This window comes from Alexandromys fortis, unplaced genomic scaffold (assembly GCF_014885135.2).
Source record: "Alexandromys fortis isolate MF-2015 unplaced genomic scaffold, M_Fortis_MF-2015_v1.1 scaffold_51, whole genome shotgun sequence".
Lineage (NCBI taxonomy): Eukaryota > Metazoa > Chordata > Mammalia > Rodentia > Cricetidae > Alexandromys > Alexandromys fortis.
The window spans coordinates 8,365,599-8,383,875 of NW_026067925.1; the positions used below are offsets into that span (position 1 = coordinate 8,365,599).

General features: G+C 51.9%; 2 protein-coding genes across 7 annotated transcripts in view; both read left to right on the forward strand.

The window, feature by feature from the left end:
• The window catches only part of LOC126502149 (left-right determination factor 1), a 9,516-nt gene extending 1,686 nt beyond the window's left edge, over nucleotides 1–7,830 (forward strand). The window contains exons 2-7 of one of the 6 annotated variants that reach the window (XM_050142977.1): nucleotides 3–173; nucleotides 1,830–1,968; nucleotides 2,213–2,555; nucleotides 3,611–3,857; nucleotides 4,000–4,245; nucleotides 4,853–7,830. In XM_050142977.1, coding sequence (XP_049998934.1) covers nucleotides 2,306–2,555; nucleotides 3,611–3,857; nucleotides 4,000–4,245; nucleotides 4,853–5,216 — 1,107 coding nt within the window. In that variant the 5' untranslated portion in view covers nucleotides 3–173; nucleotides 1,830–1,968; nucleotides 2,213–2,305 and the 3' untranslated portion in view covers nucleotides 5,217–7,830. The other 5 variants (XM_050142979.1, XM_050142982.1, XM_050142978.1 and 2 more) reach the window with 5 other exon arrangements.
• Nucleotides 7,831–8,051: 221 nt separating this feature from the next.
• Tmem63a (transmembrane protein 63A) overlaps nucleotides 8,052–18,277 on the forward strand; it is a 36,973-nt gene continuing 26,747 nt past the window's right edge. The window contains 3 exon segments of the mRNA XM_050142809.1: nucleotides 8,052–8,191; nucleotides 12,730–12,929; nucleotides 15,523–15,602. Coding sequence (XP_049998766.1) covers nucleotides 8,059–8,191; nucleotides 12,730–12,929; nucleotides 15,523–15,602 — 413 coding nt within the window. The 5' untranslated portion in view covers nucleotides 8,052–8,058.

Consider the following 18,277-nt stretch of genomic DNA (forward strand, 5'->3'; position numbering starts at 1 on the left):
AGGCCAGAAGAGGGCACCAGACCTCATTACAGATGGTTGTGAGCCACCATGTGGTTGCCGGGAATTGAACTCAGGACCTTTGGAAGAGCAGGCAATGCTCTTAACCACTGAGCCATCTCTCCAGCCCCAAGACTGCTTTTTAAAAACTAAAAAAATTATACTTTGGAAACATGGTAGGTATGCAGGTGATGGTTAGTGGAGTTTGCACGCTGAGAAAAGCCTTCCCACGATATTCGTAGGAGAGCCTGAGGTAAACGGAGCTGCCGGGAGCACGGGAAGAAGAACCAGTCTGTTCCTACGCTCGCTTTCATAGATTTGAAGGTTTCTGAGTTGTAATTATTTTCAAAAGAGTAAAAAAAAAAAAAATGTCAACTTACATTTAGAAAGTTCATCCCTTCAAATAAGCTAATAGTGCAGGGCCTTACAGCCCTAGGCAGGGGTTAGGGAACTCCGTGATGTGCGGCCAGGCTGCCTGGGACTCGTGGGCAATCACACACAAATGTGTGCGCCTGCCCAGTACGGGGACCCCAGACACCCGGAGCTCTCCTGGGAAGACTTTCACTTCGCTGACTTCAGAGGTCCTTGGGTCTGATCTTACTCCAGATGGTCTCTACTCTGGAAGTCCCAAGATGACGTCCTGTTCCCATTGCAGTGTGCTGCCCCAGCCCTCACCTGGTGTCCAACCTCTGTTTGCAGTCAAACTCTAGGAGCCAGAGAGTGGTTGGAGGTCTCTGGGGGGACAGCAGGCTTCTCTCTCTTACCTTAGCCCTCATTCCCAGCGTGATTGGGCCACTGGCCTAGAGTTAGGAAAGGCACTGTGTGTTGAGAGCACCATTTCCAGGGGTCCCCTCTTGGGGTCTGCTTTCCAATCTCAAGCCTGACCTGGGTCAGACCCTGTCAGGAGTGGTGGGGAAGACAGCAGCTCTTCTGCATGACAAAGGGTGGCCCTGCTGGAGAGCCAGGGGACACACTGACAAGTCTCACAATCCACTATGGCTTTTCTCTTTAGCCCCTGACTGAGGTCGCCAGAATCTGCAAATAAAAGCTCTAGATACTGGTGTAATGCAAATCACAGGTAAACAATGAATAATATATTAGTGCAATCTGTCCCAAATTCAGTCCTGTTTTTTTTTCCCCAGTAGCCCTTGGATTGCTCAATTTTATTTCTCCAGTACAATTCTTCAACCAACTCACAAATCCACATTCAGGTGTTCAGCCTCTATCCTGGGGGGGGGGGGCTTAGTAGACTCTGGAGTTTAGCCACCACCATCACCAAGCCCTTCCCACTCCCCCCACTCCCACTCCCGCCTCCAGCCACGTACATTGCACTGAGTCCATCTGGCTCTCTTTAGGTGCCAGAGCAGAACTTGGCAGAAAATAACTGGAGATATTGAAAGCACTGACTAATGTGCCCCCCCCCCTTTTTTGTCTTTCAAGACAGAATTTCTCTGAGTAGCTTTGGCTGTCCTGGAACTCGCTCTGTAGACCAGGGTGGCCTGCCTCTGCCCCCAGAAAGCTGGGATTAACAGTGTGTGCCACCACCTCTCAGCTGTGGGCATTGATCTTTATATTGCCCCTTTTCTGAGTCATTATTCTCTTGGCTCAAAAATTGGGAGAGGGTGGACTTTCAACTCTAATTTCTATACAGCAAGGAAAGGAAAGGATGGAGCTTCTTACTGGCCAGTCCCAGGCTTTGTAGCCAAGGAAGGTCTACCCAAAGTAGGACATGCTGGATCAGTCCCAGAAGTCTTTTGAACACTTGGCCAGGTGTACGGCGAAGTAAGTCGGTTGGAGAGCCCAGGTGTTGATTGGTATTTGGTTCATTCCAGGGTTTGGAAGCAGCAATGAACAAGACTATAAGCGTACATTCCAGACACTGGGAACAGGCACCCGGCAGAGAGTGAGCTCCAGGACCTGCCTCCCGAGCAGCGCTGAGGCTGGATTTGGGGCTTCATGTGTGCAGGGCAGGTACTTTACCACTGAACTGTTCCTGCCCCCACCCTGAATGTCTTAACTGGTTAGGCACCCTTAAGTCAGTGTTGAGACATAGGACTAACAGACAGTGGTGACCAGATGTTCTCAGTCCAGACAGGCCTTTGTGTCTTTTCTAGACAGCCCCTCCTCAGGGCTCAGGGGCTTGTTTCATGCTGAGCTCCCAGGAGGTCCCAGGGGTGTGACCTCTCTCCTCCTTCTTCCCCACCCCCCATCCCAGGGCCAACTATAAAGCTGGTCTGCACCAGCCCTCTATAGACTCAAGACTCTTTCGGGACACACGCATCTACAGCTCCTTCCCCTGGGCATCACCATGCGTTCCCTGTGGCTCGGCTGGGCACTCTGGGTGTTGTCCCTGGTTGGCCCTGGGGCAGCTCTGACTGGAGAGCAGGTTCTGGCCAGCCTACTGCAACAGCTGCAGCTTAGCCAGCCACCGGTCTTGGACAAGGCTGATGTGGAGGGGCTCGCTATCCCCTCCCATGTGAGGGCTCAGTACGTGGCCCTGCTACAGCACAGCCATGCCAGCCGCTCCCGAGGGAAGAGGTTCAGTCAGAACTTTCGAGGTAAGCCCTCCCACGTTGTCCTTAGTCTCTAGGCAAGGCAGGCTCACAGGTCTTCCACCTGTGGTGTCAATGGGCCATGGGTTTGTGGGACTCAGAGTTTATTAGAAGGTTTATTAGAAGGAGCAGGTCCGGGAGAGTGCTGGGTCTGGGCGCTGGGGACCTGGCTGTGCACTGAAGGACCCTTGGGGATAGGAAAAGGGGGGCTAAACTTGCTGTTAAATTCAGGAGCAGAGAAGAGGAGGAGAATGGAGGAAACAGAGCCCCAGGAAAGGTCAAGGCCACATAGAACTTCCTGGGGTCACCCATCTGGAATAGTGGTGGACTGTTTTGCCATGAACAGAGAACAGTGGCTGGGTAGGGGCAGCCCTGGGTAGCAGAAAGTTCGGAAGAGTGAGAGTATAAGTATCTCATTGTCAAGACAGCAAGGGCTTGCATGGTAGCACCGCCTCTTCCAGCTGGAATCAGCTCTAGGGCACAGCCACATCCTCAGATTTACTCTCCTATGGTACCTAGGTCTGGAGACATAAGGATGCTGGTTCTGAGCAGGCGATAGTGGTGACTGCTGAGGATAGGTGTGGCTGGCCGCTCAGGTGACCATCCTGCTATCCTAGAACCTCCGGTGTTCACAGTGACTGGTGCCATTCAGGATGCGACAGCCCTTAACATTTGCCCCAGGCTCCCGCAGTCCTGATAAAGATGTCCACAGGCTCCCGTTCCTCTTTCGTGGAGGAGTCATTGACTCTGTACTCTCCAGCTGTCTTCTCCTGCGACCTTCGCTGAAGAACACTGCATTGCTGCGCTCTTGAACCCCACCAGCTCCTTCATTACTCAGGGGTTCAAAGCCACCACCAGGGGGTGGCAGCTGATAATAAAAAAGACACAACCCCACCGATTGTTTTAGTATTCAGGGTCTCATTGCAAAATTTATAATTCTTAGGTAGGGAGAGGTACTTCTTTTTCCCCGTGCTCCCATTCTTCCTATGGATTAGTAAGGAACCTTGACCTTGGGTCTTGGTGCCAGTAGAGGTCCGGCTGACTTTGTCCATTGTCCACAGAGGTGGCAGGCAGGTTCCTGGTGTCGGAGACCTCCACACACTTGCTAGTGTTTGGCATGGAGCAGCGGCTGCCGCCTAACAGTGAGCTGGTGCAGGCCGTGCTGCGGCTGTTCCAGGAGCCGGTCCCCACAACTGCTCTCCGGAGGCAAAAGAGGCTGTCCCCACACAGTGCCCGGGCTCGGGTCACCATTGAGTGGCTACGCTTCCGTGAAGACGGCTCTAACCGTACAGCTCTCATCGATTCCAGGTATAGGTTCTCTCTCTCTCTCTCTCTGGGGGAGGGGAGCAGCAGAGGATGGGATGGGGACAGGACGGGACTGGAGAGTCCTCTACTAGTAGACTGGAGACAGTCTTCCAGTCCCCTCGCCTGACGCACAGCTGTGTCGCAGGCTCGTGTCCATCCACGAGAGCGGCTGGAAGGCCTTCGACGTGACGGAGGCAGTGAACTTCTGGCAGCAGCTGAGTCGGCCGAGGCAGCCACTGCTGCTGCAGGTGTCGGTGCAGAGGGAGCATCTGGGACCGGGAACGTGGAGCGCACACAAGTTGGTCCGTTTTGCTGCTCAAGGGGCGCCGGGCAGCGAGGGGCGGGGCGAGCCCCAGCTGGAGCTGCACACGCTGGATCTCAAGGACTACGGGTAAGACGGTGTGGGTTAACTTGATAAGTGAAATCGAGAGACAAATGTGTAATTTGACTTAACTGTGAAATGACGAAGTTTCAGAGTCTGAGACTATTTAGAAAAGTCCCTCTGACTGTTAGGAAGCCCCCAGTAAATATTTTTTAGTTATTAGTTATCCGCTCCCACATAAATATCCAATTCAGTCGTTTCCTTTGACGTAGCATTTGGGCCAGAACCCAGGGCTTCACAACAGGCCAGTGTTCTCCCAGTGAGCTATATACCCAGCCCAGCAGTTCTTGAGCTGGATTTTCTCTTCTTCTTCTTCTCCTCCTCCTCCTCCTCCTCCTCCTTCTCCTCCTCCTCCTCCTCCTCCTCCTCCTCCTTCTTTTCTGAGACAGGGTTTCTCTGTGTAGCTCTGGCTGTCCTAGAACTAACTCTGTAGACACCAGGCTGGTCTTGAACTCGCAGAGATCCGCTTGCCTCTGCCTCTCGAATGCTGGGATCAAAGGCCTGTGCCACTACCGTCCAGCCCAGTGGAGAGCTGGATCTTAAGTCTCCCTCCCAGCTGCCCTGATTCTCGCCTTCTCAACTGACTCAACTGACTTCTGATGTCTCATTCCCACAGGGCTCAAGGCAATTGTGATCCCGAGGCGCCAGTGACTGAAGGCACTCGATGCTGTCGCCAAGAGATGTACCTTGACCTGCAGGGGATGGAGTGGGCAGAGAACTGGATCCTTGAACCCCCAGGGTTCCTGATTTATGAGTGTGTGGGCAGCTGCCTGCAGCTGCCTGAGTCCCTGACCATCAAGTGGCCGTTCCTGGGGCCACGGCAATGTGTTGCCTCAGAGATGACTTCTCTGCCCATGATTGTCAGCATGAAGGAGGGAGACAGGACTAGGCCTCAGGTGGTCAGCCTGCCCAACATGAGGGTGCAGAAGTGTAGTTGTGCCTCTGATGGGGCTCTCATACCCAGGAGGCTGGAGCCATAGGCAAAGGAAGTGGCCTCCCCAACGATGTGACTTTCATGTATATCTGAAGTGTTCTATTGTACTGAGAGATGGGGATTCTGAATCCTTGATGGGCTAATGCCCTGTCTGTGTTCTTTGCTGAACTCTGTATTGGAGTCCAGGCTCTTCCCCTAAATTTTACCTGTTATGAGGAATGTGACTCACTGGCCACTAGGGGGCCCTACCTAACCATCTCTGTTCTTAGAGTCACTGCACTGTATGTTAAAGCACTTAACATGTATAGTTACTGTAAGCTAAGAACAGAATTTCTAATTGCCATTGTTCCCTTAACCTGTCACTGAGCCCCAGTGACTTTGTAACTTTGTCCCTAAGACACAAGTGTATCAAACATGCTCAACCTAGGTAATACGGACTTTGCTAGATGTGAATAAAATACGTCTTGTTCTGTAACTTTTCTTGTTTGTTTTGTTGTTTTTGAGACAGGGACAGAGGCAGGTGAATCTCTGAGTCCGAGGTCAGCCTGTTCTACAGAGCCAGTTCCAGGACTACACAGAGAAACCCTGTCTCGAAAAAAAAAATCCTTCATAACTCTAGAAGAACAGGGCTCACTCCTCTTGCCCTCTTAGCCTGATACAGGGAGCCTTTTACAGCATCGTCTGTAGCATGGAGGATACCACATTTACAGAGACTTTGAAGAAATAACCAGTGCAGAATCTCAGCCCAGCGAAGGGACTTCTGAAGCCTCTCTGGCAGTCTACACAGCTAAGACTTCCACACCCTCTAGCTGTGCCCTCAACCTTCTCATCTGGATCCATTAAATAGGGGCAATCCCTAAGGTCCATGGCTCTGGTTTAAGGAACCAGCGATTCCATAATTGCTTTACACACTGACTAGCACATCCTGGCTAGTCCAACTCACGCGTTGGGTTTGTTTTTTAGACAGGGTCTCACGTTGGAGCTGCTTGGTTTTTTATTTTAGCATTATTCTTTCTTTGAGACAAAGTGTCATGTAGCTTAGGATGGCCTCCAACTCCATATGTAGTTAAATATGACCTTAAATATATATTTAAAATTAATTTGTGTGTGTGTGTGTGTGTGGAGAGAGAGAGAGAGAGAGAGAGAGAGAGAGAGAGAGAGAGAGCTAGCATGTGCTGTAGAAGTCAGAGGGCAAACTTTTGGGAGCTGGTTCCCTCCTGCAACAGTGGTTTTGCAGGGGGTGGGGGGTGGGGTCAGGCTTTTATGGCAAGCACTTTCACCCCCTGAGCCATCCTTGGCTTGGCCCTTGAACTTGAGTGTTGTGATTACAGGCTTGTACACCATGGTTGACTTCTGTGGTTCTAGGGATCAAACACAGGGCTTCCTGCACACTACCCAAGCACTCTGACAGCTTGAGCTACATCTCCAGCCCCTAGTTCATCGCTTTCGTTCTGTTTTGTCAACTGGCACCCTGACCATCACACCACTGCCTTCTCTGGACTTTGAGACAGCTGTCACCTACTGAAGAGCAGCCAGAGAAAGCCTTTTCTGCCATTATCAAGGGTCCTAACATGTTCTTTTCTTTGGTAGTGGTGCCACCATCCTAATAGGACGGGCTAGACCCCAGGACCTAGGTCAAGCAGGTGTCAGCATCATCAACAAAGGCAGAAAGTGAGGACTAAAGACGTGTGGAGTGGGAGCAGGGAGAATGGACAGAACCAATCTGAGGAGCCAGAGGAATGACCAGGGGGACCATGATAACCAGGGGTCTAGGGAAGCCAGCTAGCTGTGGAGTCTTTAACAAAGGCAGTAGCAGAGCAGGGGCGTGGCCAAGTAGAGCTAAGGGAAGACAAGGACAGAGGAAAGTTCCGAGAAATAACTGCTAGCTAGGCGCTTAAGGGAGAGAGGATGGAAGTCAGACAGAGGAGAACGGAGAGAGGAAAGACACCCTGTTTCAGATAGCCACCAGCTAGAATCAGGGACAGGAAAGCTGCCAGGATATTTTTGTCTTTACAGTAGAAGATGAAAGCCCAGGCATGGAAGCGAGGTCAGAGAAGGGGCAAAGCTGTGCCTTGGGGAACGAGGAGCAGTTCCGGCTTGAAGTTGGTTAGTGCTGGCAAGGACCCTACAGCAAGCTTTGGTTCCATTCTTTTCCTTGTGGAAACAGGCCTGCAAGTGGGTAGTTTGCAGCAGTGGCCCGGCCACAGTCCTCATTCCATTCCCCAGCACATCCAGCGACGATCCTGCCCTGGGTGAGGGGGGCAAGGCAGGTGCAGAGGCCGCTGGTTCGCTGGAAACCTCCAAGTCCCATCCAGAACACACAGCGTGTTTGGCCGCAGTTGGCAACGTTGGTGGCCCGGGCCGGAACAGTAACATGTGGTCCCAGGAACTCTAGAAATGCTGTATTTTATTTAGGGCAGGACGTAGCTTTGGAACTTTCAAGGTCTTGGCTCCTTACCGCGGCGGTTCTCTCTGTGGCTACAGATGACTGGTGCAGGGTAGGTCTACTGTGCCCCGGTGCTCCCCCGCACTGCGTCCCAACTGGGCCAGCTTATGAAGTTCCTGGGGACATTCAACCCCACACAGAGCCGATCACGAACGTTTGCAGATGCTCTCCAGCGCCGACCATCCTAGACTTGGCCCAGTGTCCTCTCAATGGGGATATGCTGGGGCACAAAGGAAAGACAGCCCCGCGACGTCCTCTCCCGGCCTTGTGCGCTTTAGATGGTCTGATCCCGACCGTAGACTTCGGTGAGGACGGCCACGCGTGGACCAGGGTTAGAGAACCACATACAGGCTCACTGCCCGGCGCACAGCCTTCGCGGTCCAGCTGGCGCCGGCGCTGGCGAACAGTCCAAATTAAGGAAGGCGTGGACGCAGTTCTGCGCATGTGCAAGAGGCGCCGGAGTTTCACTTTGCAACTTTTAAGTGGTGGGGACACTGCCCCGCCCCTCCAGGTGCGGCCAGACCACTCCTACCCCCCTCCTCCCCGGCGCGCGCGCCGCGCCACCGCCACCGCAGGTAAAGTGGGAAGGGGAGCCGAGCAGGGGGGAGGTCGCGCCCCGCCGCTCCCAGGATGTGCCGGCGGGGGTCTACTCGGGGCAGTACGCCTCGGGTCGCCTGCCCTGGCAGCTGTCGGGGTGGCAGTAGCCGGGTAGGTGGCTAGAGAGTGCCAATCAAACCCCGCGCCGCTGGGACTTCCTGACAGCCCTTGACTGCGTGGCTGACTTCCCTCCCTGTTCCTCCGCGGGCTTCGGAGCTTGTTTGCGGGGTCCGATCTCCCCGTCTAACTCGGCGGGCAGCCTCGGAGCCCTCTCTAATTCCTTACAAGGCTAGATCCGGCTAAAGCGGGCTTTATACCGTCCTGGTGACCACTCCTGCCTTGGTAGCATCGGGTGGAGGAAACCTGGGGACTTGGGGAAGGCCGGAGGAGGCGCGAGTGGAAGCGGGGGGGGGGGGGAGCTGCGACGGTAAAGAAACCACATCCGACAACTTATCCTGGGACCTGATCAGCCTGGCTACTTGAGACCTCGGGTAGGGTGGAGTTTTAGTCCCAGGCAGGGATCAACAGTTGTAGGGACTTTTGCAAAAGGGAACACATTTTCTGTCCTGAAGCTCTAGTTGGTTCGCAGAGCCAGCCCCGTGGAGGTTTTTTTTTTGGGGGGGGGGGGTGGAGATGAGATGGTGGAATACTGAGCATTCGTGTATGAGTATACTCATTGAGTATGGGATGCTGACTATTGCTAAGGGTGTGCACCTAGGCAAGGCTACTGAGGCCACAGTGACTAGTTACTTTTTTTGTTTCAAGACCGCCCCCTGCCCCTTTCTCTTAGCGATGTCTTTGGAGCACAGGTCTGCGGCACATTCAGAGCACGCTTTGCTCCGAGCCGCGTGTTCCTAGCCCTTGGGGGCTAATTTGGCTTCTTCCTCACCCCCGAGAGCCTTCAGAGCTTGGTCGGCTGCCCCTCGATGGGTGCGCTCCCCCCTCCCCTCTCAGAGCTCGTTCCTTTGAAAAGGCGAGGAAGGGCTGGTTCATTGAGAGCCTAGGGAATGTTCCTGCAGCAGCCTCTGGCTTTTCACGCAGATGGTGGGTGGGAACAAGTTGCCCCTGGCTGGAAGAGAGGTGGGTCTTAAAGGTTCCTCCTCTTTTCATTTCCCAAGTCTTCCATGTTTGCTCTGCTGCGTTTGATTTCCCCGATTCTAGCCCTTTGTGGGACGCTGGGGTATTGTGGCTGGTGGCTGCACTTGGTGTCTGCCTGATGAGGTGGGTCTGACCCTTTGCCCAGGCCACCCTCCCTGCTGGCTGAGCTCTCAGGGCTTTCCTTTTGTCTGGTTTTCCAGTCTGACTTTCCTTAAGTCAGTCTTACTGCCTGGCTCTTTTGATGGCCTCGAGCTCGCAGAGAACCACCTGCTTCTGCCTCTTGAACTCTGGGATTAAATGGGCGTACCACCAAACCCGCCTCCCTTAGTTTTTACCAAACTTTGTAAATTGTCCTGGGAAGTGTGCTTGGCAAGAGAAAAATGACTTAGGAGTGTGACTGGGCTGTTGGGGAGGGGGAAGGGGAGCCAGAGGAACCTTCCTGGGGTCAAGGCCTCTGTTTCTCCAAGCCCCTGAAACACCCCAGCTCCACCTCAGCACCTCCCTTCCCTGGGACAATGTTCCTTTGTGAGCGTTTATGAGGATGTTTTCCCCTTTCTCTTTCCAAGCCCTCCTTGTTTGCTTTGTGGCCAGTTCCCTTTCCCCAGTTCTAGCCTTAGGGGACCTTGGGTTGCTGCAGAAGCCCTCTGGGTCTGTATGAGGCTTTGGCTTGGGGTGGATGCCACCTCTAGCCCACAGCCACTGTGCTTCTGTGGAAGAGAAACCCTCCTGATTTTAGCAGGGCCTTGATCCACGGGCTGAGAAGCAGGAAGCTGGCGGGGCTGTGTGAAGAGAGAGGAACGGGGCACACAGAGGAACACCAGCAGCTGGTGGAGGTCTGGGAGTTTAGGTGAAGAGCCAGGTAGGAGGAGACCCACTGAGCAAAACCAGGATGAGAGACATCCAGCAGGTCAGAGAGTAGGAGCAGGGTGCTGTAGGACCGCTGTTCTGATTCCTAAACTGGAGGAGGATGACCCCTGTGACTTACGTGACACTGTGGGCACCTGTGTTGCTATAGGACAGTTTGTGAGGGTTGGTGTTGCAGGGGCAGGTCAAAGTGGACAGCTTAGCAGGAAATGAGAAAGCAAGAGCCTGACTCACTGAAACTAGGGAACTGGGGGGGGGGGGCTGGTCCAACTGAGGACTTCTCGCCACAGTCCTTCCTCTCTACAGTGTCTGGTAAGCATGATGAGTGGAAGGCCTTGCATCTCCAGACAGGGATGTTTCGAAGTACTGATGTCCTGGTCGCTTTTTACTTCTTTGAAGCAGCCTTATGTGGAGATTTCTGTTAGTGCCAGGGGCACCGGAAGCCTCAGGAGGTGTCAGCACTGAGCCTGGAGCCAAGTCTGTTGGGTTCAGCTTTCTATTGTAGCCAAGGCTGGTCTTAAAATCCCGATCCCCCTATTTCCTCCTTGAGTGCTGGGGTTGCAGGCCTTCCGAGACCATTCCTTATTTCCTGGGTGAGGTTTAAATGAGACAAAGCAGCTTCAAGGTGGAGGTGACATTCATGACTGTTCACAGCCACTAACCAATGGCTATAGCGCCATACACAACTTCTTCCTCCAGCCACTGCAAGTTCCTTATAGGACGCGAAAGTGATCCATTCTTAGGCCTGTCTCCCTCCCATCCTCCCCTCACTTCCTGTCAGGCACATTGCGAGAGTGTGTGTGTGTGTGTGTGTGTGTGTTCCCCAGCATAACAGTCCCAGGAGCCAGAATTGGAATTGAACCCCTACCCCCAAACCCTCCCCTCATTTGCTATCAACCTCATTGCACTGTGCGAGTGTGTGTATGTGTGTGTGTTGTGTGTGTGTCCCCCGGCACAGCAGTGTCAGGAGTCAGAATTGGGGTCCCCCTATGGATACTTTACTAGTACTTTAGGTAGTTCAGACATCTGCTTCAGTTCCCCACATCCCCACCCCGTTTTTTATCCCTAATACTTGGGTTTGGTCTCTGTAGCAGGTAGAAGAAGTGGACTTTGAGGAAGTCCTCTAGGGATTGTAACTAAAGCAGATTTGGGGAGGCGGGCACCTAAGGAGGAAGGTGTTTTCTTAGGACTCTCCACTCATAAATTGTGTGTAGAGTAGGTCAGAACGTGGGCACCAAAGTTCCCAGTCTCCAGTGCCAGGGGACTCTAGAGAGTTCCATTAGATTTGCCAGGAGTTCCAGGGGTGCCATAGCCTGCAGCTGTGTCTGCTTGAAACACTGAGCCTTCTGTTGGGGGGGGGTGTGGACGGAAGAAGGCGGAGCTAGGGATCTGCTTTGCCCTGAGCCTCACCCAGGAGAGGGCCTAGGCCTCTCCTCTCTGGCTGTGCCTCCTGCTTTTGCCTCTCTTGGGGAAGCACCATGTGAACAGTGAAGAGTCAGGTTTTTTTTGTTGTTGTTTTGGTTTTTTTTTTTTTTTTTTTTTTTTTTTTTTTTTTTTTTTTTTTTTTTTTTTTTTTTTTTTTTTTTGAGACAGGGTTTCTCTGTGTAGCTTTGGAACCTGCCTTGGTACTTGCTCTGTAGACCAGGTTGGCCTCAAACTCACAGAGATCTACCTGCTTCTGCCTCTTAAGTGCTGGGATTAAAGAAAGGCATGCACCACTACCACTAAGTGAAGAGTCAGGTGTTGAGGCTCAGTCCTGCTGCACCCAGCTTCTTGGTTTGGGGGACAAGTAGTCATAAAGTTTCAAAACTTGGGTTCCAAGTACAACCAGTCTTGGAGATCCCAGCTCTGACATTCTGAGGATAGATAGTTGGAGAGGGCTCTTGTCCTTGGCTCAGAAGAACCAGCAGTGTTCTTGGCTGTTCCCGTTCTTACCTACTGGTGTCTGAGGTTTCCTCTTTCCAGCCTTTGTGGCCCTCTCTCTTTCTCCTGCTTGTTTCTGGATGCCCTGAGGACTCTCTCTCTCTCTTTTTTTTTTTTTTTTTTTGGATTTTTCGAGACAGGGTTCCTCCATAGCTTTTGTAGACCAGGCTGGCCTCGAACTCACAGAGATCCGCCTGCCTCTGCCTCCCGAGTGCTGGGATTAAAAGCGTGTGCCACCACCGCCCGGCTCCCTGAGGACTCTTGAAGGAGTTATTTTCCCAGAAGCACTTGAGGCTAGAGGAACTTCAGCACCTCCTCATCCACAGCAGTGGCTACCTCTGACCATCCCATCCCTTTACCTCATTTACCCCTTCTCAGGGCATCTGTTCATTGTGTACCCAGGTGGGTCATGTAGTCTGACCATCTGTTCCATTCCCAGTCTCTGTGAACCCTACCCCGCACAGAGATATGGTGCTCGGCTTTCCTGACTCTATGCTGAGGGTCTCGGGTGCTCCACCTGCATGGTGGAGGGAGGAGGAGGGCCGATGACATACTCTTACCTTTGGCTGTGGCAGCCCTGGCTGGGGAAATGGAAAGTTCCCACCCTGATATTATACTTCTTGTTCCGTAGGGAGAGAAGGCAGGATGACCAGCTCCCCATTCCTGGATCCCTGGCCATCCAAGGAGGTGTCCATCAGCGAGCGCCTGGGCCTTGGGAACCATCCCAATGACTCCTACTGCTACAGCTCAGCCAAAAACAGCACTGTGCTTCAGGGGGTCACCTTCGGAGGCATTCCCACTGTCCTGCTCATAGATGTCATCTGCTTTCTGGTAAGGTCCTCTCTCAGTTTAACCTTTTACTCTCTAGGGCTGTCTAGGAACCGCACTGAGGTAGATCCACACACCCGTGCGTGCTCTGTGATCCCGGGCATGTGGTAGAGAGACCCCGAGGTCTGGAACCACTGTAATGATTCCTTCCTCGGAGGACGTGGGCCTCGTGTGGCAGTGTGGTCATGATCCCAATTGCAGAGCCACTTGCCAGGCCTATCTTGTCTTACTGGCCCTCAGCGTGGGTGGCATGAGAGATGTGAGGGCTGTTGAGGGCCAGAAATAGATTGCCAGAGCTGACCTTAGGGGGTACGTGTCCCTTTCTTTAATGTTGACTTTATGTTTGCAAAGATTCCTCCAATTGAAACAGGCGTTATTATCTTTGCAATGGCTCAACAGTGGTTGAGGTGTGTGTGTGTGTGTGTGTGTGTGTGTGTGTGTTTTAGGGATGGAACCCAGGGCATGTGCATACCCTGCAGGTACTTTCCTACTGAGCCACATCCCAGCCCAGTTAGTTTAGATTTATTGGGATTAATGCACTTTTTTTTTTTCATTAAGACCCCCCAGAGCCGTGCCTTCCTTGGCTCTAGCATCTAGGAGTAGAGAATGGGATAGATGGGAGGGTGGAGTTCATATCTTAGGTCTGCCCAGGACTAGTGGCTAAGCTGAGTAGGAAAGCTAGGAAAGGAGGGGAGGCAGTCGGAGGACTCCAGTTCCTGCCCGGCAGGGGCAGAGGGTCCCACACCCACGGCTCCTGACCCTATAATTGACCGCACAAGGTTTCTAGAGCGGAGGTCTACATTGTTGCCCTTAAAATTCGCTACATTGTTGCTCGTCAGGTCTGATACAGGAAACTGCTTGTTCTCACCTTGGTTTTCGCCAAAAAGGGAATCTCTACTATCATTGAACGTTCTCAGCTCCATCCTATTGGCAGGAGAAAAACAGTTCTCCATGTTTGTGGGACTTGGCCAAGAGGGTGGAGCAGGCAAGGTGTGGCAGTATACTGAAAGGGGGTGGGGTCAATGCCCTCAGGATGGAGAGAGCTAGGCGAAGGTGAAGGCCTGAAGAGTGCTGTGGAGAGCCCAGGTGGGCTGGGTAGCTGCTTAGGAAGAAAGTCACTTTCCTGTGGACTGTGCCGGTAGGGGTGATTTTCTTTTTCATAAGGGACAAGGTTTCACTATGTTGCTGAAGCTGATCTCTGAACTCCTGGCCTCAAGCAATCCTCCTGCCTTAGCTACTCAAATAGGTGGGATGACAGATTTATAACAACCACAATGAATTTTTTCCTCTCAAGACAGGGTTTCTCTGTGTAGCCCTGGCTGTCCTGGAACTCACTTTGTAGACCAGACTGGCTTCAAATGCAGAGGTCCACCTGCCTTTGTCTGGGATTAAAGGCATGCGTCACCACTGCCTGTCTAGGAGTGTAGATTTTTATTGCAGGAACTTACGGGTTCAAGCGGGGGCCATATGCAAGCCAGAGGGTCCTAGAAGACCTAGGTACAGGAAGATGTCCACACTGTGTGCGCAGAGGCAAGGGAGCAATGGCAGAGAGAGGGTGAGCACATGCTGAGGGGCTTGTGTTTGTCCTACAGGTGACTCATCTGCCTTTGAAAATACGTCATCCGCTCTGGACTTACCTTAAGAAAATCTCACAGAAACTCAGGGCTTATGGATTTCCCTTAAGGGAACAACATTGACCTTTAAAACCCCAGTTTCTAGGCAGGGCCTCTCTCAATAACCTAGTATGACCTAGTACTGACCTAGAACGTCTAAGGCGCCAGGTTCCATCCCAGCACTAAATAAACACATACATAAATAAATCCAGCTTTTGACCAGAGCAGGCAAGCCTGTGCTATTCAGGATGCTTCTTTCCCCATCTCTGAATCTCAAAGGTGCCTGTGTAGTTGGGGGAGAGCTGGCCAAGGTGGAAGTAAAGGGCCTGGGGAGCCAGGTAAGCATCTCAGACATCTAGAGCGAATAGGAGAAAGCGGCCTCACTCTCCTCTCATGGGGCTGCTGGTGCCACACAGGCCTGTTCACCTCTCCCTGCTCTCTGGGGTTGGGCCAGCCTGGAGTGCCAGGGCGTGCCAGGGCTCATGGGGTGCTCTTGCTGTGTGTCTGCAAACTTGCCTTTAGAAGAAACAAATGCAAAGAATCTGACTTAAAATAAAATAAAATATAATTAAGAAAAATCAAGCCAGGTGCATTCCCCTTAGTCCCAGCTACCACTGGCTGAGGCTGGGGGATCACTTGAACCTAGGGGTTAGAGGCAAGCCTGGGCAATCTAGTGAGGGCTTGTCTCTAAGAACGCGGTTTGGGTGAAGTAAAGGGGAGAGCGGTTTTTCAATCAGGTGAGGTCAGACCTCATCTTCTGATTGGGGTCGGCTGCAGCTGATGTACTTGAGTAGGAAGACGTCACTCAAGCCTGTGGCAGTGTGACAACGTTGGTGACTTGGCACAGGTGGTGGAGAAAGGTGTCAGGCTGCTAAGCTGTGGGTTATTTCTGGGCCAGATGGGTTCTTCTAGCCCGCTGAGTCTGGCCGTCCCCAGAGCCCGGCCAGTGTTCTTTAACTTAGTGTTTTTTTTCCCCCTTTTAGTTTTTAGTACTGGTGTTTTCCTTCATAAGGAGAAGATTCTGGGATTATGGCCGCATAGCCCTGGTATCAGAAGCAGGCAGGTAAACAAAACAAAGCATTTCACCGAGAATGTGAGCACATCTACACACCTCTGAGTGTGAGTGCTATGTATGAATATGTGTGCTTTGTGCATATATGTGTGTATGTAAGTGCATATTTGCTTACATGTGTGTACATGTACATGTCTATTCGTATATGTATGTGTGTTTCTGGGATGGGCTGGAGTCAGAAGCTCTAGCTTCCTTTCTGCTGGTCACCAAAGACCCCTTAGAGGCCTCCCTTCTTAGAGTGTGCTCAGGGAAACTAATGCTGGAGATCCCCTCTCTCCCCGGGCTCTGGTTTCCGGCTGTGGAGGATCATCGTTACTTTTAGGATTTTTGTCACCAGGGAAGGCAGATAACATTTCCTTCCTCACTTTGGACGCAGCTCTCTGAGAACGTCATGTCTGAAGTTAATTCTTGCTCTGCGACTTAGTGATCAAGAAGGAAGGCAGGTGTGGGGAAGCGGCCCACCTTCCTTCTGGTCAGGGCTCAAGTTGGACAAGCCTGCTAACCAAACACAGGCTCTCTGGCCAGACCTCAGGCCTTCCCAGTTCTTCTTTGGGTGGGGACAGCTCTGTGAAGATGAATCCTAGAACTGGATTTTCCTGTTTGGTCTGGTTGCTTGAGCCTCTGGAAGGGGTGTCGGCTGAGGCAGCAAGAAGGGAACGGGAGATAGCCCCACTTTCATGTCTATCCCGGGGGCCCCACTTTCATGTCTATCCTGGTGGCCCCCACTTATATGTCTATCCTGTGGCCCCCATTTTCATGTCTATCCTGGGGGCCCCACTTTCATGTCTATCCTGTGGCCCCCACTTTCGTGTCTATCCCGGTGGCCCCCACTTTCGTGTCTATCCCGGTGGCCCCCACTTTCGCGTCTATCCTGGTGGCCCATTGCTTCAGCTTTTGAAACGTTGCAGTGGTGGGGTGATGAAGGGTGGCACATTTAGAGAGAGGCTTCCTTTCCCCCCAAAAGATCCCTTCAACTGTTCCACTCAGCTTGGGCCTGAGCATGAAGATCCCACCTCAGGACACAGCAGCGGCCGTGGGAGCTATCTTCTGTGGAAATGGTTTACTTTCCGACTCTTGAGGACACATCTTTCCAGACAAGGCTATTTTGCTCTTCTCTTCCCTCCATGTCACTGAACTGGGGAGGGAGGGGGCATCTTATTCTCGGACAAGGGGTCTCGGAGGACACTTTGAGACAAATATGTTTGGATCTGAAATGCCGCAAGAGGTGGGGTAAGCAACCCCTCTTCTAGAGCCAGCTCCTCAGTAAGCTCAAACAGGACACAAGGCACTTCACTAATATAATATATCACAGCCGGGCGGTGGTGGCGCACGCCTTTAATTCCAGCACTTGGGAGGCAGAGGCAGGCGGATCTCTGTGAGTTCGAGACCAGCCTGGTCTACAGAGCTAGTTCCAGGACAGGCTCCAAAGCCACAGAGAAACCCTGTCTCGAAAAACCAAAAAAAAAAAAAAAATATATATATATATATATATGTATGTATATATATATAATATATCATATACCTTGGCCAAAGCGCTGAGCTCCAGGCTCAGTGAGAGACTCTCTCAAAATATAAGATGAAGAGAGGCTGAGGGAGATGCCAAATGTTGGCCCCCAGTCACCACATGTGCGTGCATGTATATCTTTACCTTAGCACATGTGCGCATGCACACAGACACAGACACACAGATACACACAGACCAGACACACACACACACACAGATGCTACCATATTTAACATGCCAGTTCATCCACTCTGAGATGCACACTTGAGTGTTTTGCACCTTTAACGGTAGAATTGGGACGCCTCTTATTTTGTCGTTGTTGAGAAAAATGTATCCTATGCCCTGGCCTCACAGGTTGGCCTTCTTTGAACTTGGGATCCTCCTGTCTCGGCCTTCAAGTGAGTAATGGGATAATTACAGGTGTGCACCACCATGCCCAACATGAGATTATTGGTTATAGCTTAATTGGCACCATTGTTTCCTTCTTAATGGTTCATTAAGAAACCTAACCACTGCTGGTGTCTTGGATTAGATAAAATACATGCGTATTTTTTAAATAATTTTTATAGTTTCTATCTTATGTGAATGTGTGTTTTGCATGCATACATGTCTGTGTATCACATGTGTGCTTGGTGCCCACAGAGGACAGAAAGGGGTGTCACGAGAGGGTGTTGGGTCCTCTGGGACTGGAGTTACAGATGTTTGTGAACCACCATGTGGGTGCTGGGAATTGAATCCAGGTCCTCTGGAAGAGCAGTCAGCGTTCTTAACTCTCCAGTCCTGTGTGTGTGTTTTGAAGTGAATCCATCCCAACGATGAGGCCTCGCAAGTATTCTTTCTTTTCCTTAGCTTACTTCCTGGGTAGGAGGAGGGGCCATTTATTCCCCTGCTACATTCTGTTTCTGTGACCACTCTTTCTCAGGCTCTTTTCTCTGGAACGAAGCCTCTGTGTATTGCCTGTCATTCCAGTCACTTTGGTAGGATAAAATGCAGCATTCTAAATTGATTTGGATGTCTTAGGAAAGGCACTGTAAACAGGCAACATTCTGAAGTTCCTTTAGGTGGGACCAGTTCAGTGCTGAGGTTGGAGGGTGTACACACAGGTTCCTTGATGCCCCCTGGCCCTGTGCTGTTCAGCCCATAAAACAAAGAGTTTTATGCC